The 24,812-nt window shown below is 40.7% G+C and overlaps 2 protein-coding genes, 1 long non-coding RNA gene and 1 pseudogene across 3 annotated transcripts; 1 reads left to right on the forward strand and 3 right to left on the reverse strand.

Annotated features, from left to right (window-relative positions):
• Positions 1–1,026: 1,026 nt before the first annotated feature.
• Positions 1,027–10,699, reverse strand: LOC118718370. Its single transcript, XR_004987784.2, has 3 exons — positions 10,690–10,699; positions 10,190–10,192; positions 1,027–2,406 (listed from the first exon to the last, which is right to left on the reverse strand). It is a non-coding gene; the product is annotated as an uncharacterized LOC118718370 (long non-coding RNA).
• On the reverse strand, positions 2,583–15,484 carry ELOC (elongin C). The gene is made up of 4 exons (XM_036437155.2): positions 15,411–15,484; positions 6,147–6,200; positions 4,731–4,874; positions 2,583–2,817 (listed from the first exon to the last, which is right to left on the reverse strand). The coding sequence occupies exons 2-4, from the start codon at positions 6,148–6,150 to the stop codon at positions 2,627–2,629; spliced, it is 339 nt and encodes a 112-aa protein (XP_036293048.1). The 5' UTR covers positions 6,151–6,200; positions 15,411–15,484; the 3' UTR covers positions 2,583–2,626.
• On the reverse strand, positions 2,974–3,068 carry LOC118718724 (annotated as a pseudogene).
• Positions 15,485–20,864: 5,380 nt separating the features above from the next.
• On the forward strand, positions 20,865–24,678 carry TMEM70 (transmembrane protein 70). The gene is made up of 3 exons (XM_036437151.2): positions 20,865–21,169; positions 23,003–23,108; positions 24,146–24,678. The coding sequence occupies exons 1-3, from the start codon at positions 20,972–20,974 to the stop codon at positions 24,601–24,603; spliced, it is 762 nt and encodes a 253-aa protein (XP_036293044.1). The 5' UTR covers positions 20,865–20,971; the 3' UTR covers positions 24,604–24,678.
• Positions 24,679–24,812: the final 134 nt, after the last annotated feature.

Genomic DNA, 24,812 nt, shown 5'->3' on the forward strand with positions numbered 1-24,812 from the left:
GCTGGCTTAGTTCTCTATTATAACTCCTTCATTATATTGGTGTTTGATTATACTGTTTGTCACATTAATCAAGTGTCTTAGCAGGTGCATGAAACAATCACTAATAGCCATTACCAGAATGGTAGCCCATTGCCTAAAGATGCTACAATAAATAAATCTGAGACCACCTCTACCAAAAAACTTTCAGACTTTCTTACTCTCAGTTGTTGCTCCAATATACCAAAATACTTCAGGGCAAAAGTATTTGTTTAAAACAACAAACCATTAGGTACAATATTTAAGAGTTGAGCCTAACAGGAATATAAAACTCACTAAGAGGACAGATCCTTGCCGAAACCGGCTCAGTAGTAGAGCATCGGTCTGCGGACTCAAAGGTCCCAGGTTTGATTCCGGTCAGGGGCATGTACATTGGTTGCAGGCACATCCCTGGTAGGGGGTGTGCAAGAGGCAGCTGGTCGATGTTTCTCTCTCATCGACGTTTCTAGCTCTCTATCTCTCTCCCTTCCTCTCTCTAAAATTCAATAAAATATATTTTTAAAAAAATAAAAAATGACAGGTCCATGAATAGCAAAATATCTGTCTCTCTTGTAACATGAGCTGAATTTGCTGCTTATAGTAAATTGTATTTCTCAATATCAACAAGATTCTTCAAAAGGTAACTGTTATCTGTGAATAATAATTACTTAAAAGATAAGCAATCTAGAAAGCATGATCTAGAATCTATTGATAGTACAAAATAGATTCTAGATAGTACAAAAATTAAATGTTAACCGAATAAACAGGATTTTGTGGGACTGTATGTGCAGAAAAAAGATATAAAGGAAACTTGCACATAATTTAAAATGTAAACTAATTACAAAGTGTCAGGAAGCTGATAGTTTCCATGCTATATCAAATTAATTTCTTAAATTTAACCAAATAAAAACCCTGCTGTTCAATAAAATGTCCTGAAGCAAATAGTTACATGAATCCTCAGGAAGACAAAATTAAGGCTAAAAAGATCAAACACCAAGTGTTCATTAAACCTTTCAGTCAACAGAGCCTTTATTACATGCAAGTACCATTTGCCACAAGATATACATGTTGTCCTAATCTTTCAGTTCTTTTTCAGTATTTTAATTTAAGGTTACTTGTGGATCTAACATAAAAAGTAACCTACTAAAATTGGTCAAAGTAAAACTTGATTCTAGCTATTACCTTAACCTTTAATTATTTAGGTTTATAATTGACATTGTCTCAAGTAGCAGAATATAATTCTTGTACTTGATAGTCTTCTATACTAAAATATGTACCAGAATATCTTAAGAAGTTACTAAGTATATGGAATTAACATATGTATTTAGCTGTTTTCCATATGCTGGAAAGTATAATGCTAAGTTTTTTAAGAGGAAAATTGTTTACAGATCGTGGTTATTTATGGTTTTTGCAGTTTCCATAAAAACTGGTCCATATTAAACAAGTCTTGAAGAACTAAGATGAAAACTTAAAAACCCTAATGACAGTCTTGATTTACTAAGATAGAAGTAATAAACCAAACCACAGTTCTTTTCTCCCAGGCCTCAGCAGAGATGCTCTGTCACACCTTTTTGTCTGCTTGGTATAAAAGTTGAATGACCTCTTCATAAATTAGATATCAGTAGAAGACCCACAAATGATGGGCATATTTATTGGGACACATTTTAATTACTAGAAGATAATTCATATACTGTATCAAAGTGCATTATGAGAATTGCACTGAATCTGTCCACATGTTTGTCATATTTTACAACATTTCAGTTGGATGCAGGAAGACTGGAATTGTTCAGAATATTCTAGATTTTAAGATGTGGGTAAAGTTCATAGTGAGTCTTTTAAGAAGTATAATCACAACAAGGGACTATGTAAGGAGAATGAATATTGCAAAGGAAGCTTTATAGTCAATGAAAATACAGTACTTTGGATTGGCCAAAATGCACAGAAAACATGAAATCAAGGTCATGTACTTTACTTATTGACCATGTGGCTACAGTTCCAACAGCCGTACCAAGTAATCTTCCAAATTGCTTTTAAATAAAGTTCTTAAATTGTAGCAATGAACAAAAAGACAAGATACACTTAAACAATACTGCATTTTATCAAAAGACACATAAGAAATTTCAACTCATGTCTTTGACAGTTATAAAAATCAACATTTGGCTAAGTTATAAACATGTTTATAATGCAATTATTTGCATAATTCTAATAATGGTAATGATGGCTATAAGATCAGAATAGGTTAAAAAAAAACATACCTAAAAACATAAAAATACATAGGCCAATATTTACCTGTAGAATATGTTCACATATGACTCAAGTTCAGCATTTACTGTATTGCCACCACTCTAATTTTAAAAATCACACCCAAAGGGTAAGGCAAAACTAGCTAGCCTATTTGTTAACTTCTCAATTTGTGAAAATGTCCTTAATCTGTTGATGTAGCAAACAAATTTCAACTGTGCTATGCAAAAGAAGAGACGATAGTCTGCTTTGCAATGAACTTTAGAGTTCAATCGCACACAGGCAACATGCTATATATGAAAAAATTACTAACTGAACTACAGGTATTAAATACTGAAAAAAGTTAACAGTTTATTATAATTTACTTTATTTAACAATCTAGGAAGTTTGCAGCCATCAGCAGTTCCAGTGCAATTTCAGGTGCAATTGGGAATTCAGGAATCTCTGTGGAGCTGTTAGTGTAGCGAACCTTGTAAGTAAAATACATGCACACTTTTGATAGCACATGTGAAGGGATCTCTCTAAAATTGACTTCATTCGTTTCGTTCTCAGCAAACTGACCTATAAAAGAAAAAAAAAAGGCGTGTTATGCGCTGACGTGTGTTCCTGCAAAATTCTTATGTGGAAGTCCTTACGCCCAGCACTTCAAATGTATTTGGGGAGGGGTGTCTTTTTCTCTCCCCCCTTCCACCCCCCCGGCCCTGTTCAGAAAGCATTTTAAATATGGAATGCTTCACAAATTAGCATGTCATCCTTGCACAGGAGCCATGCTATCATTCCAATTTTAGTGCACGTACTGCCAAAGTGAGCATGGAGACAGGGTCTTTAAAGAGGTAATTAAAGGAAAGTAGGATTTATTAGGATGGGCTCTAATCACGTGACTGGCAGCCTTAGAGGAGGGGATTAGGGCCCGGCCAGAGTGGCTCAGAGGTTGAGTGTTGACCTATGAACCAGGAGATCACAATGGATTCTTGGTCTGGACATATGCCCGGGTTGCAGGCTCGATCCCCAGTAAGGGGGTGTGCAGGAGGCTGTTTCTAACTCTCTATCCCTCACTCTTCCTCTTTGTAAAAAGCAATAAAATATATTAAAAGAAACAAAAACAGCAACGGGATAAGAGATAGATACAACTAGATAGATCAAAAGATACAACTAAGGACTGGCTAGCGTGGTTTAGGGGCTGAGTGTCAATCAATGAACCAGGAAGTCACAGTTGATTCCCAGTCAGGGCGCATGCCTGGGTTGCAGGCTAGATCCCTAGTGTGGGACGTGCAGGAGGCAGCCAATCAATGATTCTCTATCATCATTGATGATCCTTTATCTCTCTCCCTCTATGAAATCAACAAAAATATGCTTAAAGCCCTAGCTGGTTTGGCTTCATGTGGACTGATTTCAGGGCTAGGTTCGATTCCGGTCGGGGGTACGGGTTGCAGGCTTGTTTCCTGGTGGTGGTGGTGGTGCAAATGCAGGAGGCAGCCAATCAATGATTCTCATCATTAATGTCTCTCCCTCCCTCCCTCCCTCCCTCCCTCCCTCCCTCCCTCTCTCTCTCTCTCTCTCTCTCTCTCTCTCTCTCTCTCTCTCTCCTTCTGAAATCAATAAAAAATACATTAAAAAAAAGGTATTTCAAAGAAAATGTTTTTTTTTTTTAAAGAAAAGAATAAAAGATACTACTAAGAAAAAGAATGGAAGAAAATATTAAATCATGTATCTGATAAGAATCTAGTGTCCAAAATTTATAAAGAACTCTTACAACTCAACAACAGAAAAGATAAACAACCCAATTAAAAAGTCGACAAAAGACTTGAAGAGACATTTCTCCAGAGGATACACAAATAGCCAGCAAGCACATGAAGAGATAGTCAACATCATTAGTCACTAGGGAAATGCTAATCAAAACCACAATGACACACTACTGGTACCCATTAGGATGGCTAGAATAAAAAACTGCAAATGAAGTGTCAGTGAGGATGTGGATAAAACCACATAAGGAACCCTCATAGATGTTGGTAGGAATGTAAAAATGGTTCAGCCACTGTGCAAAGTTTGGCATTTCCTCCAAAAGTTAAACATAGAAGTCACCATATGTTCCAGAAATTACAATCCCCAAGAAAAATTACCGCAGAGAAAACGTTAAGAATAGATATTTGGAGGTGGTATCTTCTATGGATAACTTCTATAGAAGCAGGAGCACAAATCACCAGGCCTGTGTAGAGAAGCTGACCATGGACACTAACATAGGAAAACAAACCTTCCTGTTTCCAAGTAACCAACCGGCTCTTATTGAAACTAGGGTAACTAATTAAAAACAGGGTCTGGCAGAAACCAACTTTTCCCCAATGCAACATAATTATTCGATGTTCAAATAGTTACTGTCTCTTTTAAGTGTTATGAGTCATTTCACTCAACTTAAAACATTCATCAAACATTAGAAGTGAAGATATGTGAAGAGAAAATAAAGGAAATGTTCCTACCTGGGCCACTCAACATGGCTTTGATTGTTCCTGATGTTAATGCATGTTCTCTTTTTACAATAAATTCATGACCATCTGAAGATATCAATTTGACATACATGGCATCAGGGCCTTCACAGCCACCATAGGTTTTCTCTTCTCCATCTAAATGAAATAGTAAAATGACTTGAATCACAAAATTTATGAACAATAAAAGGTTTACCAAGTTAATATTTGGGGAACTCAGACCAGAAAGATTTCTCGTGGGTAATAGCTACCAAGATTTTACAGATTTTAAGCTTCTTGTTTATTATTCTCTAGACATTTTCCAATGTCACAATAACTCTACATTCTAGGATGTTACTTTGGGTGAAAATTTACCACTATTTTACAAGGAAGCATTAATAATATTTTTGTGAACACAGCAGCAAATTCAAATTTGAAGACTCAAACAAAATATTCATATAGTAATCTTTAGCCCTGGCCGTTGTGGCTCAGTTGGTTGTGTGTCGTCCCATGCACTGGGGATATCCCCAGTAGGAGGCAGCCGACAGATGTGCTCTCACACTGATGTTTCTCTTTCTCCCACCTCCCCTCCTCTATTCCTAAAAATCAATTTAAAAAAAGGCAAAACTTTAGCCGAAACCAGTTTAGCTCAATGGATAGAGCATCGGCCTGCGGACTGAAAGGTCCCAGGTTCGATTCCGGTTAAGGGCATGTAACATGGTTGTGGGCACATCCCCAGTTGGGGGTGTGGAAGAGGCAGCTAATCCATGATTCTCTCTCATTGATGTTTCTAACTCTATCCCTCTTCCTTCCTCTCTGTGAAAAATCAATAAAATAAATAAATAAATAAATAAGGGCAAGACTTTAATTCCATCACCTGAAATACTTATCTTTAAAAAATATATATATATCCTGTACACTTGCTTGACTGAACAGGTAATGCAAGAATTTTGGATGTTCAGAAAAATGTAATAAAATTTTAATGAAAGTAAAATATAAATATATATATATATATATATATATATATATATATATATATATATATGGCTGGGGGACTCATAAAGATGCAATAACTTCTAAGTTATTGACTATCCAAGCATACAGGTTCTCAGCAGTTTTGCCAATTTCTGAGAAAAAAAAAAATAATTACCAATTATTTAAATTTATACTTCTAGTATTTTTTTGCAAGCTAAACCATTTTATATATCTGTTGGAAAAGTTTCTAATATTTTAAGGTAAACTACTCACTAGGAATCACAAATTTTATAAAGGTACTGATGTGTCTTTTAAGATTATACTATAAACATAGGTTGTTGAATTAAACTACTTTGACCACTTTCTAATTCGCATTTGCATTCACTGACATTGAAGTGGAGTGGGAAAACCGGCTTCTACCAGTTGAAATACTCGTTATTTTCTTATGAAACTTACCCATTTTGTTCTTATGAAATTCTACTTCGCTTCCACAGGAAGTTCAGTAGTTTCCTGAAAATATAACAAAGCCATATTAAGACATGTTCTTCACCATTATTTAATATGTCCTTGGTGTTACAAGTTTAAGGCCTCTCTGCTAAGCAGGAATTTCCTAGTTCCCACACGGTAGAACAGTATCAAGTTTCTGAACATCTGACAAAAGATGATCACCTTCCGGACAATAAAGTCAAAATACGAACTTGTTTCTTTTCTTTCTTTTTTTAAAAAAAATATATTTTATTGATTTTGTACAGAGAGGAAGGGAGAGAGATAGAGAGTTAGAAACATGGATGAGAGAGTCATCAATCAGCTGCCTCTTGCACACCCCCTACTGGGGATATGCCCGCAACCAAGGTACATGCCCTTGACCGAAATCGAACCCGGGACCCTTCAGTCCCCACGCCAATGCTCTCTATCCATTGAGCCAAACCAGTCTTGGCTTTTTTTTTTCTTTTCCTTTTAGGCACCTATTCTGAAAGTCTTAAAAACACATGCTGTTCATTAGGACCTAAACTAAGCTTGAAAGAGATCCTTGGCCTTAATCATCTTCATATTTATACTACATCTGCTTGATTCTGGTAGACACTAAAATATTTGCTGAATGAATGACAACACGATAAATCCAAGGACATGAAGTACCTTTCATGAGAAGGAAAAAGGTAAAGCTTGCCCGCTTATGTAAATGTTCACATCAATATCTGTTTTATCCCTTCTGCATATAGGCTGCCAAAAATCTGTAATTTAACAGAAGAGTGGTAAAATTTTATACTTTTTTGAGAAATCTTAAATTTTACAAATGGTGATTACTAAATAAAAAAGGCTCATGTTTTCAGTAATTTGTATTTTAATAGCATTGCTTCAAAGAAGGATTTTATTAATATCACTATTATTTTTAGTGATTATCCTTTTCTCTAAGAAACTTCATTATCCTTTTCTCTAAGAAATTTCTGGCTAATACTTTAGGGGAGGGTGAAGAAAATAAGTCACATTTTAGGGCAAGAAAGAAACTTGGAGATAACTTATGTCATCCGCACCTTAAAAAAAAACGGTAACATCCCTGCTGTATAGAGAAGATAAATGCTTGTTCCGGGTAATGATGGAATAAAGCAGAAATCACCAGTTAGAACACTGGCTAAGCACAGAGAGAGATATTTAAAGTACAGTTTCTAATGGAGGCAGGGTAGCAATACTACTAAGAATTTGAGGGCCTGGTAAGTGGTAAATATTGCATTAAACATCATATATACATCGTCTTATTTTAAACCAACATTTCCACAGAAGAATTTTAAAGATGAGGAAACACTCAGAGGCTGGTACTTGCTCAAGGATTCTACAGCTTAAGTGGCAGCCTCAGGATTTAAACCTAGGGAGGCAGGCTCAATAGTGCACACTCCCTTCCACTACTCCATACTGCCATACTGGCTCCAGTTAAAACAGCCACTACTGCTGAGAGCTGTGCTGCATTCTCTAAAATTAAAATACATTACTATGTCATTTTATGATAATAATAGTAGACAATTAAAAATTAATCAGTCATTATTTTCTTCTGTTCATACTGCTTTGTAATCATTCTCTTAACAAACAAACAAACAAAAAATATTTAAAAAGGACAAAATGCGCCGAAACCGGTTTGGCTCAGTGGTGGAGCATCGGTCTGCGGACTGAAAGGTCCCAGGTTAGATTCCAATCAGCGGCATGTACACATCCGGGCACATCCCCAGTGGGGGGTGTGCAAGAGGCAGCTGGTCGATGTTTCTCTCTCACCCTCAATGACGTTTCTAGCGCGAGCGTGCTCTCGCTCTCGCGCGCACGCGCTCTCTCTCTCTCTCTCTCTCTCTCTCTCTCTCTCCCTTCCTCTCTGTAAAAAATCAATAATATATATATATTTTTAAAAAGACAAAATGCTAGGGAAGCTAAAACAAGAATTTCAAGTGCTAACTTTGCTATCTGGAAAATTTTCAGAGCAAAATATCTAGAATGTTTACTTAACTAGCAGCAGCTAGGTAACCATGTAAAGTGACATCATAGAAGCCCTTTGGGTAGCAACAGTTTCTCCAGACTTCTTAATATAGTAAATAAACTCCAGCATTTAAACAAGGGTTAAAGAGGGAGGAAGGCTCCTATCACTAACAAATAAAGGAGTATATCAACAAGAATTAAGAGCAAATCTTAATTCTTAGCTAGGAGCTAAAAATATTTGAAGTGTGAGGAAATTTGGACTTAGCCCACAAATTACCTAGAGAGATCTAAGTCTGGGGTGGCAGAAATCTGTTTGAACATTTGAGCATCTATTCCATAACTGAGCTTAGTTCTGCAAATTTGAAAAAGGCAAAAAGCAAGTGGTCAAGAAGCAGTGGGCTGAGTGTCTAGGCAGCGGACAGCTTGAGAACAAAGGCCCGACTGAGATATCATTGTGCTCTGAGTATTACATTTAACATTACTTTTATAATTTTGTAATATTTTGGTAACAAATAGAAATTCTAGTGAGCCTAGGGCCTACAATAAAATTAGTTTTAAATCTAGTACTCTTGAACACTGAAAAGCCCATCCTATTTCTGATTGGACATCTAGGTTATAATCTGTTCCATCAACCCTGTTTGTACCTGACCAATAACCCCCCTTTAAAATTATAATAGCCTAATAAACATGTTTTGCTCAATGGTTGGGCAATCCCCTTTTTGTTATTACACATTTATTGTTAGGTCTATTTTTTGGTACAGTTTCTATTATGAATGGGGTCCGTTTCCCTATTATACTTTAGGAAAGACTATTGCTGGTGTTTTATTTTTATTTATTTATTTTTTAAATATATTTTATTGATTTTTTACTGAGAGGAAGGGAGAGAGATAGAGAGCTAGAAACGTCGATGAGAAAAACATCGACCAGCTGCCTCCTGCACACCCCTTTTCTGGGGATGTGCCCGCAACCAACGTACATGCCCTTGACCGGAATCGAACCCGGGACCTTTCAGTCTGCAGACGAATGCTTTACCGCTGAGCCAAACCAGTTTTGGCTATTGCTGCTGTTTTAAAGAAAAGTTTCTAAATTCATTCAGTTGATCTTGTATCCATCTTTGCAGAACTGTCCTAATAGTTCTAATAGTTTTTCAGTTAATTTGCCTGGATTATTTAAGTAGTAATTTAAATATTATAGTGTAGAACCAAGCAGTGCATGAAGGGAACAATGGTCAGTCAACTTGATGATTATTAACTATGTGTAATATGGAAAACAAAATAACACTAACCAAAAATTACCTAATGTTCAGGCCTATTTGAAGAGGCTTGAAAAGGCATCAGAATATCCTGCCTAGAATGAGCTTATGGTGTTAATGAATTCATGTCTCTGAGGACGAGTTAAAATTTTCATTCTGGCCATTCAACTTATGACACTGCTTCTATATTTAAATCTTGGGCAAACAGTCTTAATACTTTAGCCAACAGTACCCTTTCCCATCTTCTCCTACACGGAGGAATGAATAGTTTTCTTCACTATTAGACACGAATGTTTCATGGCTGCTGCCTTTATTGGTGTCTTTTTAGATATATTTGTCCCCCTAACTAGCTATGCTTCCATAAGGCAGGGAGGCTCTCTGATTATGACCCACACGTCCAGCACACAATGGTAATTATGTGGTCATGTTAAGAGAGTAAAGCCATATACAACAACGTACTTGCCAGACATAGATAGTATTATCCTGAGTGTTCCAACAAGATAGTTATTCAATGGCACTATGCTTTTGACCAAATTCTTTTTGTTTTTCCTTGAAGTTGACCTTAAAAAACTTGGAACTTTCAGACAACCACAAAAAAAACAGTTCTTTCTGGGGACATCTATTTAAGTTTACTGAATTATTTTGATTTTTGCTGAGGGAAGCAAGTGACTAAGGTAGGAGACAGTATTCTATCTTTCACAATAGAATTAAGTCAATATGAATTCTAATTCTTTTATAAAATATATTTATATTGATTTCAGGCAGGTGCCCAGACAGGGAATCAAATCACAACCTCCTGGTTCATAGATCAACACTCAACCACTGAGCCACGCATGAATTCTAATTTTTAAAACAATTTAACTTTAAAGTCTTTAGGGTACAGACACATTTCATTAAATTACAATAACCAAAACATCAATCTCACATTTTGCACACTACCATAAATTGTTAATTATAATGCAAGTGTATGAAACATGTATTCCTCCTGTAAGTAAATGATTTCTGGAATTTCATGTTTCCTAGAACAAATTCAGTATCTTCGAATTTCTATCTTGAGATGCAAGTAGGTTAAGTGATAAAGACTTCTGTTTCTTCACTTTGTAAATGAAAAAAAGAAAGGGGGGAGGGGCTAAATTTCGTCTTTAAGACCCCTTCAGCTCTCCCATTTCATGACTGAACCCTTTCATCCTTTCTACCACAAATGCCTGGAACTCCCAATTTCCCATCTTTCTTTAGCAGAGAGGCTCGCACACAACACAGAACTCTCCGGCTCCAGCCTTGTGTTTCCACTGACCTATTTCACTACTGGAAACTACCTAATCTCCCTGACAGAATGAGCTCCAAATTCCTTTGTTTTGAGTTGAAAAATATGAGCAAGTATTCACACTGTATAGTATATACTTAAGTATAGAATCTTGCATTTTTAAAATATTTTTTATTATTTCAGCGAGGGAGGGAGAGTGAGAGATAGAAGCATCAATGAGAATCATTGATCAGCTGCCTCCTGCAGGGCTCCTACTGGGGCTCAAGCCTGCAACTGGGCATGTGGTCTTGACTGGAATCGAACCTGGGACCCTTCATTTCGCAGGCTGACACTCTATCCACTGAGCCAAACCCGCTAGGGCTGGACAAGGTCAATCTTAACCTTAACAGACCTTACTGTTTTTTAGCATCTCGGGGTAAGGTAATGTCAGGATAACTTCCTTTTTTCCTGAACCCCTCAGGGCACAACCAAATGCACTGGGCCCACGACAGATACCACAAGTCCCTTCACTGTTATTGTCATCATGTTAATTGTTTACTATTAACTATCCTGTACCCACCTAAGTAAAAGAAGTGTTTATCATTTTACTAGAGGCCTGGTGCACAAAATTCGTATGCTTGGGGAGGTTGCCCTCAGCCTGGCCTGTGCCCTCTCAGTCTGGGACCTGGGGGGATGTCCTACCTAGGGCTTACTGGGCCTAAGCTGTCGATAGGACATCCTTAGCATCGCCTCGGAGGCGGGAGAGGCTCTCACCACTGCGGCTGTGCTCACCAACTGTGAGCCCTGCTTCTGGCTGAGAGGTGCTCCCCCTGTGGGAGTGCACTGATCACCAGGGGCAGCTCCTGCGTTGAGTGTCTGTCCCCTGGTGGTCAGCATGCATCATAGTGATGTCATTCCATCATTAGGTCTCTGCATATTAGCCTTTTATTATGTAGGTTTCTTTATCCAGTTCCACAGGACCTCCCTCCCCTTCTCTCCCCATCACTAATCTATCACCAATGGATGTCATATAACCTACCATCTCCTCCTTTGATTGTAAGGTTTAACCATTTTGGTTGGTCTTAACTTTTAGCCCTGGTCTGTGTGGCTAAGTAGGTTGGAGTGTCATTCAGTGCACCGAAAGGTGGTGGGTTCAATTCCTGGTCAGGGCACATAGCCAGGTTGCATGTTCAATCCCAAATGGGGTGAGTGACGGAGGCAACCGATGTTTCTCTCTAACATTGATGTTTCTCTCTCCCTCTGTGGAAAAACAAAACAAAACAAAACAAAACCGGAAACAATCACTTCAATTGCCTGGTCTTTCCCCCTTCATCCTACCTGCATGTATACCCTATAAAGTCTGTCTACTCTTCTGTTTCAAAAAATTAAATAGAAACCATCCTTCTATCCAAGATTAATCTTTCCACTTGAACACATCTATCCAGGGTTTGTGGTTATCATTATTTCCATCAACACATGAAAATGCTGTACATCATCACTACCATCCACTTCTCCTTAACCTACCCTAATCACTTTTGGCCCACTTGACGTTGTTTCACTGAGTACGTTGTCATCTCCCACTTACAGTATTTAAAAAAAGAAAAAGTTCTGTCATTTTGATGTATGTTCATAGGTGCTTTATGTTTTTTATTTATTTACCACAAGTAAAAGTCAGGAATTGTTATCTTTAATTTTTTTTTTTACTGTTTCAGTGCATTACTGCCGTGTTTTCCATGTGAGTGATGTAGGTGCTTATGTGGGTGCTTCCGTACTTCATCGCACCTTGGGAATATAGGAACAAACGGATCTCGGATCTCCGATGTATCCCGAGGACCTGAGTATTTATTTGGTCACATGATCAATATCTAATCCTATCCTACTGGAGCAGGGTTTTACAGTCGACTGCTGCCTCCTTCCTGAAACATTTCCTTCCCTTAGTATAACAGATGCCACATTCTTTTCTGTTTCCATCACTGTTGGCTCTTCTGACTAGAGTGCTCGCACACATCTGCCCTCTTCACCACTCACACTCTCTACTCACTGTCCTCCAGTCAGTCCAAAGATTTAAATATCGCCTATAAAATTTGACTCCCAGATTATCTCCCTAGCCAGATATCCTTCCTGAGAAACAATTATGGAAATCCAACTTGGCTAGGGCGCATTTTCTGAGCTGTCTACTGGTTATCAAACTCAGTACATCCTTTACAGATCTCTTTATTCCTCAGAAACCATGCAAACGCCCCAACCCTCATTTCAGTAAATAGCACTACTGTTCAGCCAGATCCTTGGGCAAAACAGATTTCTAAATAAATAAATAAATAAATAGGAGTTCCTAGACACGAAGGCAAGACCCATTTGGCTCCATCTTAAAATTATATTTCAAATCAAACTACTTCTCATTAACTTACAATCTCTAGTTCAAGCCATCACTTCTCAACTGATCTACTGTAGGGGCAAAAATAGAAGATTGGGGACTAGCTAAGGTTATGGGAATTATTAACCATGCTCATGTTAACCAGGACTGCCTTGTGTTGGTTAGAGAAAGGACATTCTGACCTGGGAGCCAACCTTGGAACCATTCACATTCAAGAACTGCCTATTATCGATATCAAGGAAAAATTAACCTTGTTGCCCAAACAAGGAGTCCCACCCCAGCCCGTATAGTCTACTTCTCCACATAATCCTTGTTCCACCCTATATGAGTAGCTAGCTTATGGCGGGCTGCAGAGCAGATTTTTGTGAATGACCTGCTGCTCTCCCATACTGCAGGCAGTACTGGAATCAACACGCATATGTGATTCAACTCTGCCTCTGCTTAATTGACTCAAGTGTGACAGGCAGCACAGACCCACTGACTGTCCGATTACACTGCCACAAGCCTCCTTAGGAGTTGGTTTCCTCATTTTCCTCCAATCTGGTCTATTCTCCACCCTGCAACCAGTCATCAAAAGCATAAATCAGATGTTCCTTCCCTGTACAAAATCCTCTCACTGCTTCTCATTACAAACAAAAAATGTGGATCAAGTTTCATCTTTAGTCACTCTGATCTCATCTCCCATCACTCTTCCTTCACTATATACTAGCACACTGGCATCCTTAGAATTATAACAGGTCAAGTTCATTACTTTAAGGTCTTTGCTTTTGCAGTCACTGCTATCTTAAATTTCTTTTCTCACGTCCTCTTTATCACTGAGGTCTTCATGCAAAACATCAACTCCTCCCAGGGGTAGATCTTTGTTCACTTGCCTGTCAAAATCAGACACCCTCACCCTAGACACTCTTTATCTTGTTCTCTGATCTTCCTATATTTTCTTCACGTTTATTTATCACCACCTGAAACTATATTTGCTTACTTATAGTATATCCTCTTTCTTAAAAAACAAAATTGTTTTTTCTTGACTTCAGAGAGGAAGGGAGAGGGCAAGAGAGAAACAATGATGATAGAGGATCATGGATCAGCTGCTTCCTGCAGGCCCCAAGCCCACAAGCAAGGCATGTGCCCTGACTGGAAATCCAACCACTGAGCAACTACAGCGGACTGGGCTGGGCTTTTTCTGATCTTAGGAACAGTAAACATTTAGCACAGGTTAGCTAAAATTCTTTAGCACATATCAGTGGAACTGCAAAGACTTTCAGTTTACTTTTTAGTAATGAAAAATCTACCAAAAAAACCCCAAACACCATTTTATAAGACAAACTAATACTACCTTAGAACGTGATATATAAAGCTGATTCTAACTTGTGGCCACAAATTATTGCCTAATTATATTACAGAACTACCATAAAGTAACGAAACTGGCATACTCAATTTGCGATAAATGTATACACAATACACATTTTTGGAGTGGTATTTAAGTCTCATGCATACACTTAAAAATTAGGTATGAACCCCAAATCACTGACAATAAACGATAATGTCCCCGATGGCTGGATCATAATTGATGCCTTGCCATTGTTATCTCCAGAATGAATGAATTCACGTGTAAACTGTGATGTTTCAGGATCATGAATCAGACAAATGTAAAGGAGGTTAGAGATTTATCGTTTTAGTCCACTAAACAGAATAGGAAACATTGGGGGATTAAAAAGCAAATTTGGCAGTTTGAAAATAACTAGTTATTTCGGTAGTTTTCTACTCTGAAGGCGATGCAGAATAGAAATACCGGCACGAGTGACACCAACTCCACAGTTATGGGTTACTAACGAGGTTTTAGTTTCATGGGAGAAACTCATGGCCCCTGTACTTGACACTGGACACCTCCTTTCCGACAAGCCTGGGCGGTGGATGCTCCACGGTCTCGCCCCCCAGCCCCCGCCTCCGGGTCCGGCCCCGATCGCGCAGCCAGTCGCCCAGAAGGTAAACCTCCCGTAGCTGGGAAGAGCGAGGGGGCCCTTTCCCGGAGCGAAGGGACCGCCTGCCTCCGAACACAGGACGAGCCTCCGTGCACACGGGGAGCGCAAACACACAAAGCGGCGGAGCTCCGTGCTCCGGGTTCCACCCTCCGCGCGCGCAGCCCCGCGAAGGCCCCGGCTCCCCGGCCACCGCCTCCCCGAGCCCACCGAGCGGCGCCGCCGGAGGTCCCGCCGCCCTCCTCTCCCCTCCCCCAAACCGGGGGCAGCGGAGGCCCCGGGAGGTCGGCAGCTTCCGTTCCTTCCCCGCCCAAAGGGGGAGAGGCGGGCAGCGGGGCAGCGAGCGCGCCCCGTGCGAGCCTCCTCCGTTCCCCACGCGGACCGGGACCTCCCTTCCCGCCCCAGCCCCGCGACTCACTCGTCAGTCCCGCAGCCGCCGCGCCAGGTCCCCGCGCACCGACCGCCACAGCCCCCACTCCAGGGCCGCCCCCCCACCCCCACAAGCCCGCCGCCGTGGGTTCCGGGGCAGTTCGGGGAATCACTTCCGTCGACTCACCGACGCTCCGGACGACGCGCGGGAGATGGGTATCTGGCGAGGCGGGGAGTGTGCGGCCTATTTCCGTCCACAGGAAATGCACGGCGCTCCCTTCTCTTCTCCCTGGACCGCAGTACTCCAGGCTGGGGTAGCGGGGGAAACAGCAAGCACTGGCAGATCTCAACCCATTTAATACCAGGGCTTCGGATTCCCAGCATGCAGCGGGCGACCCTAATCCATTTCCCGCAGGATTAAGCGTTCTCAGAGGCCTGCACGTGGTCCGAGGCCGCGCGCTGCACCCTGGGATTCGTAGTTTCTCCGGCGAGTCCGTCGGTGTTTGGGTGCGGCCGCAGTGCGTCCTGGGATTTGTAGTTTCTCCAGCTGGCTCTTAAGACTTAAGTCAGATTTAGAAGTGGTCCTTGCCTCTCGTTTTGGGGGTACGCCTGGAGGCTGCAGAGGAAAGATGGAAAGGTGGGAGTGTGCGGTTTCTAAGCTAACAAAAACGTGTTCTTTGTGAAGCAACATCTGTCTTTTGTAAGTCCTTTGTTGAGAAGTTGCAGTGCGGAGTTGAAGAGCATCTCAAACTGCTCGCGCCATGGGCTGGCCTCATTTCCTCTCTTCCCGGTACGGTTCGATGTTTTCCGAAAACTAAGCACATTTCCTCCCACCCCCCCCCCCCCCCCCGTCCCCCCCTCCCCCGTCCCCACCCAGCCCGGGGGTTGCTCAGCGCGTCTAGATTCTGAGATCATTCACAGAAATTCCTGGCGGCTGCCACCCGTAGTCAATTCTGAGACCTTCTTTGTCACTCCACGCCCCCTTTGCCCCCACACCCCCTCTTGCTCTCAGGTTCGCTTGCTCTCTCTCGACGCGCCTATCCTTTTTATTTGCTTCCTTCGGTCAGCACCAGGCGCCCTTCCAGGAAGGCTGAAACTGCTCAATAGTCACCCTCTGTACAGGACCGTGGCACGTAGGGCCAAGAAGCTCACCATTGCAAGTTGCTCAACTAGGCGCTGTTGTGAAACCATGCCCATAAACGGAAAGGGACGAGGCAAAGTTTGTTGACCTAATTAGTGGCTTTTTCGGGAAGATATTTTTAGTTAATCTGGCGGACAAGATGTATTGCTTTTTTTTACAGAAAGGCTGTCCTGGGTTAACTGATCAAACAAAATCTTTGCAAACATTGTTTAAGTTCTTTGGTTGCATATTCAGAGTGAGAGGAGGAGGCTGTGGGCCCATTTCCAATCAGATCTTCCCTCCTTTTCCTTCGGAAGTGTCCTTTCCTCTCCTATCTTGCCTTTTCCCCTCACTGCATTATGGAATGATACGATTTTCCAGGTGAGGATACTGATTCAAAGCTAGAATCTAGTCCAGAACTTTTTTCTTCTTTTGTGCAAAATTAAACATTTATTTATGTAATCAATATTAACACATGCTTTTTATAAAAAATGCGGAAACCGCAGATATTTTCCCCCCCACGAACTTTTACATAGATCATGCACTTGATTTTTCTGAGGTGTAGCTTGTATTGTTGACAGGAAGCCACTGTCAAGATAGAATATAGAGAGACAGAAGTGTTTCCTGTAGGCAGAGGTGTCAGACATGGGTCCCTTTGGGTCTCCCTATTAGTTTAATTTGTATGCAGAACCTGTACAGAAAAGTTAGATAGATTCAGAGGAAGGAAGAGTGAGAATTGGTAAAAGGAATATCAATAACAAAATATGCACGTGACACCATCTTACTGGCAGAAAGTAGCAAAGATTTGAAATGATTTTTTATAAAAGTGAAAGAAGCAAGTGCCAAAGCTGGACTACATTTGAACATCAAGACAAAAATCGCTGAAACCGGTTTGGCACTGCGGTAGAGCGTCGGCCTGCAGACTGAAAGGTCCCGGGTTCGATTCTGGTCAAGGGCATGTACATTGGTTGCGGGCATATCCCCAGTAGGAGGTATGCAGGAGGCAGCTGGTCAGTGTTCCTCTTTTATCGATGTTTCTGACTCTTCCTTTCCTTTCCTCTCTGTAAAAAATCAATAAAAATATATTTAAAAAACGAAGTATTTAGGGTTCTTTTTTTTTTTTTTTAACATATTTTATTGATTTTTTTTACAGAGAGGAAGGGAGAGAGATAGAGAGTTACAAACATTGATCAGCTGCCTCCTGCACACTCCCCACTGGGCTTGTGCCCACAACCAAGGTACATACCCTTGACCGGAATCGAACCTGGGACCTTTCAGTCCGCAAGCCAACGCTCTGTCCGCTGAGCCAAACCAGTTTCAGTGTATTTAGGGTTCTTATATTAGCTTTACCAAATTTTTTTCCCCCATTTTTCCCATCATGCCATTCTGATCTTAAGCTCACCTTAAAGAATGGGAAAGGTATTGGTAAATGGGGAGGAAAGACAGTTAAATAAACAAAATTTCATACAATAATGATGACATTCTAAAAGTGATAGCCATTTTCAATATTTCCATCAGCCACTATTTTTTTTAAAATATATTTTATTGATTTTGTACAGAGAGGAAGGGAGTTAGAAACATCAATGAGAGAGAGTCATCGATCAGCTGCCTCTTGCACACCCCCTACTGGAGATATGCCCAAAACCAAGGTACATGCCCTTGACCGGAATCGAACCCGGGACCTCTCAGTCCCCAAGCTCTATCCATTGAGCCAAACCGGTTTCGGCAGCCACTATATTTTTAAATATATTTTATTGATTTTTTACAGAGAGGAAGGGAGAGGGATAGAGAGTTAGAAACATTGATGTGAGAGAATCATCAACCAGCTGTCTCTTGCACACCTCCTACTGGGGATGTGCCCGCAACCAATGTACATGCCCTTGACTGGAATCGAACCTGGGACTTTTCAGTCCGCAGGCTGAAGCTCTATCCACTGAGCCAAACCGGTTTCGGCTCAGCCTCTATTTTTAAAGGGAACCTCTCAGGTGATATGAACAAGGAATCAAAGCTTATTTTTTAAATAGCAAAACATTTTAAAAATGTCACTCAAGGCTGAAACCGGTTTGGCTCAGTGGTAGAGCGTTGGTCTGCGGACTGAAAGGTCCCAGGTTCGATTCCGGTCAAGGGCATGTAGGTTGGTTGCGGGCACATCCCCTATAGGGGGTGTTCAAGAGGCAGCTGGTCGATGTTTCTCTCTCATTGACGTTTCTAGCTCTCTATCTCTCTCCCTTCCTCTCTGTAAAAAATCAATAAAAATACATTAAAAAAAATGTCACTCAAGTAGTTTACATTCAACAAATGTCTCTAAATTACTAGACTTGGGAAATTTATTTTAACAATGCATAACAATTCCCTATAATTTTATAGCACAGTCTTCATAATATTTCATTTTAGCTATTTGGAAACCTTGAGAAGTAGACCAAATGCTTTACTTACTGACTATATTTGTAGGATGAAACTCAGTTTAACAAAAGATAAAAATGCAGGTTTTCTCAGCATATTGTTAAAATAATCGAAGAGAAGGCTATTAGAGTGAGGTAACTCTGGTACCTGGTAGCCTGGTAGGGAAACCAAAACCTAAGCCAGAGTCAATTCCTGTAAATGCTTCAAGGATAAGAACAACCACCAACTAAGTTTTCCCAAATAATGCAACTGCTTAACTTATAGCCAATCAAATAAGTCCTTTGCTTTGCCTGTGCACCTTGTCTTTAAAAGCTCTGGTCAGTAGAGTTTCCTAACTTCAATTTGGTACTACCCAATTTGAATACATTTTTGCTCGAATAAACTCAAAATTCTTAATATCCCTCAGTTTACATTTTTAACAATATTAAAGAAAAAGTTAAATATATATCAGTAAAATAATGAGTAAGCGATGATGTTTGTCTACTAATTACACTGTTTAGAAGAATTTTTAAAATGTAAGTGGGTAATTTTCAGAATGAAATTATTCATACACAAGTAGTATAATTGTATCCTTCTGGGTACTGAGAAAAAGTGGACAGGAGTTGCCATGGTGATATTATTTTAGACTATTAGCTTGTTCTCCTCGTATGCAAATAACATGTTGAATCAAAAACAGTTTCCAAATAGTAAACAAAAGTGTGATTTTACTGGTTGGAGGCTCATCTTTCAAGACCCAGCTGGACATGAAGCTTCTAGGCAGTGTGAGGCCAAATGATTTTGTTGTGGGCGACCCGCGAATGACGACCACCAGTCAGCCACACTGGAATTCAGGAAGCCTTTATTACGAACTCGAGTCCGGGCTCCCGTCTCAACTGACACAGCAGCGAGCAACGAGAGCCCCGACCCACTCTAAGCATGCTACTTTTATCCCCGTCTTAGGGATGCCTGGCAGATTAGGGTTGGCTAAAGTTTTAACAAAGAAACGTCAGTTATAAGTCATAGAAAAATTCCACTAGTACGGTAACATTTAAAGTTTATACAACACCTGGGGTGGGGGTTTATTTTCAGCTTAAGCAGTCTCTGTTTGACCTGGTTTGGTCTGTTTGTCCTGCCTTGTGGCTACTGGTAACAGGACGTGCCTGCCTGGGGGTTGAGCCTTGCAACAGAACTATTTTATGATTAACATTTATGCTACATTCTTTGTTGTGGGTCTGGTTGCTCGTTCCTTCCCTGGCCTGGAGTCCTGCCTGGACAGGGTCTTGCTGGCCATCTGGAGCCCTGCCTCCACCGGGTCTTGCTGGCCACAACAATTTATGATGTGATTTGCTATGGGCTTCTGTAGCCTTTTGAGAATTGGTCTATTTGATTATATTTTGGCATATTTATAAGTGTTTCCTTCGCTATGTGAGCACGCACTGTGGATTCTCAACTGTATCCAGTATCTTTGAATCCTCTGCTCCTAACAATCCCAATAGACGCTGAAGCACTTGAACAAGCAGGGGATGAGTGTTTACATGGATATGAATGATTCCACAAGACAAATTGGACAAGTAGGAACATTCTAGGAAACGAGTTCCGTTTACTTTCTAGCAACCCACTTGTTGCATTAAATTACCACTCATTTTCGTTCAAATCCTAAAATGTTGTTATTCTTGCGTCAACAGGCTAAGCATCACTTTCCGCAAAGAAAATACTTTTTGGGGGCCTAGAAAACGACGCCCACGAGAATGAAAGACTGAACCTTGGCTTCCAGGCTTTGTCCTTGGAGCACGGTTCTCCCCTCTGTCCTTGCACACAGACTCCGGGGCGGGGAAGCCCCGCGCGCCGCTGGGCGGCCGCGGGCGGTGGCAGCTAGGGGACCGGTGTCTCGGCGTCTTAGCTCCAAGGACCCGGAACGCGCGCGACCCGGAGGAAGGTTGCCGGCGGACCGCGTATTCGGCGCACGAGCGGTGGCCAATCCGGCCTGCAGGGCTCCGGGGGGGCGGGGCCAGCGTGACCCGTTCCCGGCCGCCCTCGCGTGAGGAGCCGGCCTTCGGGGTTCCCGGCGCGCGGCGCGGCGCGGCCCGTCGCCGTTTCTCACGCGCGCGATGCTGCTCTTGGCGCTGGGCGGCCCATTGGCGGCCGGACGGCGGCTCTGCAGGAAGAGGGCGACGCCGTGGGCGGCCATCGCGTTCCGAGGCCTCGGGGCGGCCGTCTCGCGGGGGTCCTCCTGCAGCTCCGCGGGGCCGGGCGGCGGCGGCAGGAGCGCCGGGCTGCAGGTTTTCCGGCGTCCCGGGCCGGCGCAGGTCGGCCAGCGGAGGGCTTGCGGGCCGGAGGAAGGGAGGGAGATGGGCCCGGCTTCCCCCACGGTGGTCCGGGGCTGGGGTGCGGAAGGAGCCGGCCGCGGGGGCTGCAGGAGAAGCCGGACTCGGCTGGGGAACAGCCCGTGAGCCTGGGGTCCTGGGGACCACGGCTCCCGCGAGTGTCGGAGCATCCTTTGGGAAGGGGTTATTGTTATTCTCTGGGTGGTTCCCAGCACTTTACAGCAAGTCCAGCGGGTTTGTGGGGACTTCTTTTCTTTTTTTTTGTCTTTTATTTATTTTTTATTAAGATATTATATGTCTACATACCTTACCAATCTCCCTCCCCCCCGAGACTTATTTTCTCGTTTGCCCTTTTTGCAGAAGCTCAGAAGGGTTAATTTGCAACATGCACATTATATCTCGAATTAAGAACACATTATATCCATACACATTATATCCCGAATTACGAACTTGGATAATCTGACTTTGAGTTGTGTTTTTAAAAATACATATTTTATTGATTTTAGAGAAAGGGAGAGGGATATATAGAGAGAAATATCGATGAGAAAGAAACATGGATTGGCTGCTTCCTGCAATCTGGGGCAGGTGCCCTGACCGGGAATTGAACCCTGACCTTCCAGCTCATAGGTCCGTGCACAACCACTGAGCCCGTGGGGCTGAGTTCGTTTTTTTAAATTTATTTTATTATGTGGTTCTATTTTTACGAATTCCTTTGCTCTCGAGAAAAAAGAGGATAGAGATGATAATCCTCTCGTTTTAATCTGGTTCAGTTGTCTTCTAATCCTGCCTAGTGAAATATCAGGATTAGCAGACACTGTTGAAATTGGGAACTAATTATATTTTAGCAGAAAGGAATTAGGCATGCCCTTTGAAGTTTGTGTGCCGTGAAGTTAATTTTCCCGTGTTCTGGGGACTCTTCCCATGAAATTGAATGTTAGATTTCAAGTAATATGGTTTCCTTAAAAGGAACAAGGAATGCCAGGGGATAGATACAAGGCCTTCAAGATTTACTCTTTTTTTTTTCTTTCTTTTTTTAATACATTTTTATTGCTCAGATTATTACAATTGTGTCTCCTTCCCTTCCCCCCCACCCCCATAGTTTCCTTCCACCGGGTTCCCGCCCCACCCTCTGCCCTTACTCCCCCCACCATTTTCCTCATCCGTAGGTGTACGATTTTAATCCAATCTCTTCCTGCACCCACCACACCCCTTTCCCCCTGATAATTACCAATCCACTCCCTTTCTTTGCCCCAGATTCTATTATATTCACCAGTTTATTCTGTTCCTCAGACTTTTAATTCACTTGATTTTTAGATTCACTTGTTGATGTATTTGTTGATCATAATTTTTATCTTTTTTTTTCTTTTTTTGTACTAGCTATAATATAAATATTTTAGAAGTAATAAAAACATTCTGGAACTTACACAATCTGATTTTTCAGTGTTTTACTTACATTAATAAATTTTTTGTCTTTGAAGAGCAAATGCATGTATCTTGGTCAAATGAGAGTGATGTTCTCATTAACAGTGGCATAGAAGAAACTATTCCAGTAAAGTCTTTATATAATATGTTCAAGGTCACACTATTTAAAAAGCTTGAAGCTGGGACGAAAACTTAGGCCTTCAAACTCTAACTCAACATGCATCTACTTATGACTGGAATTAAGGGAAGCCATTCTATTAGCAAATTTGGTTTCTTTAGCTCTAGATATTCCTTATATCTCATGTGAGAAGTTCTCTTTTCATTAATTTTTTTAAAATTTAAAAGTTCTAAATACAATTTATTATCTACTTATAAAGGTCTCTGTTTCAATAGGTACCCATTTGTTGGAAAAGATGTGTTCGAAGCTTACACAAACAAGTTGAAAAACCAGAAGATGGAAGACTGATTTATACTGGGAATTTGGCCCGAACAGTATTTGGTGGGTAATCAAATGATGGTATCATCTTTTCCTTTTAATTGTAAAAAAAACCCAAAACTCTTAGTATGTGCTACTTTTAACACCTCTTAATTGCAAGACATAAGGAAAAAGTAAACTATAATTTTTTTTTCTTGTAGTTTGTTGATACAAGATTTAGAGGTTGAGACCTTTGCATGTTTAGATTTAAATAGATTTTTGAAGCCTATTATGCCTTTGTTATCTTACAGTGAGGTATTAAAGCTTCCTTCCTTTGGTCACCTCTTGGGATGCTTAACACCAAAACAGCAAAAAATGTATATTCAGGTAACGTTTGAATATACAGAAAAAAAGGAAGAATACCACTGAAGAAGTTATTTTTGGGGAATGTTTATTTCATATATTTAAAAATTTGAGCATGTAATACTTTACATTTTTTTAGGTCATCTTAGAACTTTCAACAAACATGCTTATTATGGCTTTTCCAGGTGGTCGATAATTATGGAGAAGGAAAAGATGGAGCGCTAAATTGCTACAAATTTAAAACTTTTTCCTTGGATCATAATTTAGAATTTAGTATGGAATAATTTAGTAGGGAAGATCAGGAGAACTTAGGTATCTCATTATATAATCTCTAAAATAAGTATAACCTGAACTATATGGAGGATTGTTTTTATAACCAAGTTCGACATTAGATTTTGAATACTCACATTTGCATTTGTATTTTTGATCATGCTGGTATCAATTATTAAAATTTTCTCTGGAAATCTGTATGTTCTCTAGAGTTTGATATTAAAATAGAGTACATTTAAAGTACATTTTTAGCTATTTAAAACATTAGGAGTAAGGACAGGTTATTATCGCTATTGAGTGAAGCCCTGAAGTTATTCTAATAATTTAGAAATTTCTTAGAAGTCATTACGTGACTAGGCCACTGAGCCTGCGCTGTGTCACATCTCTGGCCTGGGAGACCTGGATTGACGCCACTGAGCTGTATTGGATAGATTGATTCTTTTATAAAATTTAAAATTATTAATCCTCTCCCTTTTTTTCCTATTTAGGTGTGAAATGTTTCTCTTATTCTACAAGTGCACTCAGCCTTGCATTTCTGCCATACATTTTTGCCCAAAGTAATGTTGTGTTTGGAAGTCTGCCTTTGCAAATCTTGTTTTACGGCATCTTAGGAAGCTTTACAGTGGTCACTCCGGTCCTGCTTCACTTGATTACCAAAGGCTATGTCATTCGGTTGTATCATGAGGCCACCACAGACACTTACAAAGCCGTCACTTACAGCGTTCTGCTTTCAGAAATCAGTACTGTGTTTCACCAGAATGACGTGAAGATTCCAAGCACCACACATCTGTTTACCACATTTTTTGCTAACACAAAATCACTGTTAGTTAATCCAGGTCTCTTTCCAAACCCCAAAGACTATGACCATCTAATGGGTTATGACAAACCATTCACTTTTGATATGGAAGAAACCAGTGAAAAGAAACAGCTTGAAGATGAGAAATGAGTCTATTGTTTTTATGTTTGTGCTTAAATGTGATTTATTTTCCCGTGTATAATAATAAAATTGCCTTTACTTGTGTTTTCTGTTAGTGACTGTTAAATTGAAACTGTAACAAACAACTTCTAATTTTCAGAGAATTATATTCCTTTATAATAAGCTATGCTTGAAAAACAAAACATAATACTCCACCATTTGTGTTTTAAAAAAGGTGT

This window comes from Pipistrellus kuhlii, unplaced genomic scaffold (assembly GCF_014108245.1).
Source record: "Pipistrellus kuhlii isolate mPipKuh1 unplaced genomic scaffold, mPipKuh1.p scaffold_m20_p_14, whole genome shotgun sequence".
Classification (NCBI taxonomy): Eukaryota; Metazoa; Chordata; class Mammalia; order Chiroptera; family Vespertilionidae; genus Pipistrellus; species Pipistrellus kuhlii.

Coding starts and splice junctions, on each gene's coding strand:
- ELOC (XM_036437155.2), bottom strand. Junction 2,818..4,730: donor AGCCATGTTGAGTGGCCCAG/GTAGGAACATTT, acceptor TTTCTTTTATAG/GTCAGTTTGCTGAGAACGAA.
- TMEM70 (XM_036437151.2), top strand. CDS start 20,972: ATGCTGCTCTTGGCGCTGGGCGGCCCATTGGCGGCCGGACGGCGGCTC. Junction 21,170..23,002: donor GGCGTCCCGGGCCGGCGCAG/GTCGGCCAGCGG, acceptor CTGTTTCAATAG/GTACCCATTTGTTGGAAAAG. Junction 23,109..24,145: donor TTTGGCCCGAACAGTATTTG/GTGGGTAATCAA, acceptor TTTCCTATTTAG/GTGTGAAATGTTTCTCTTAT.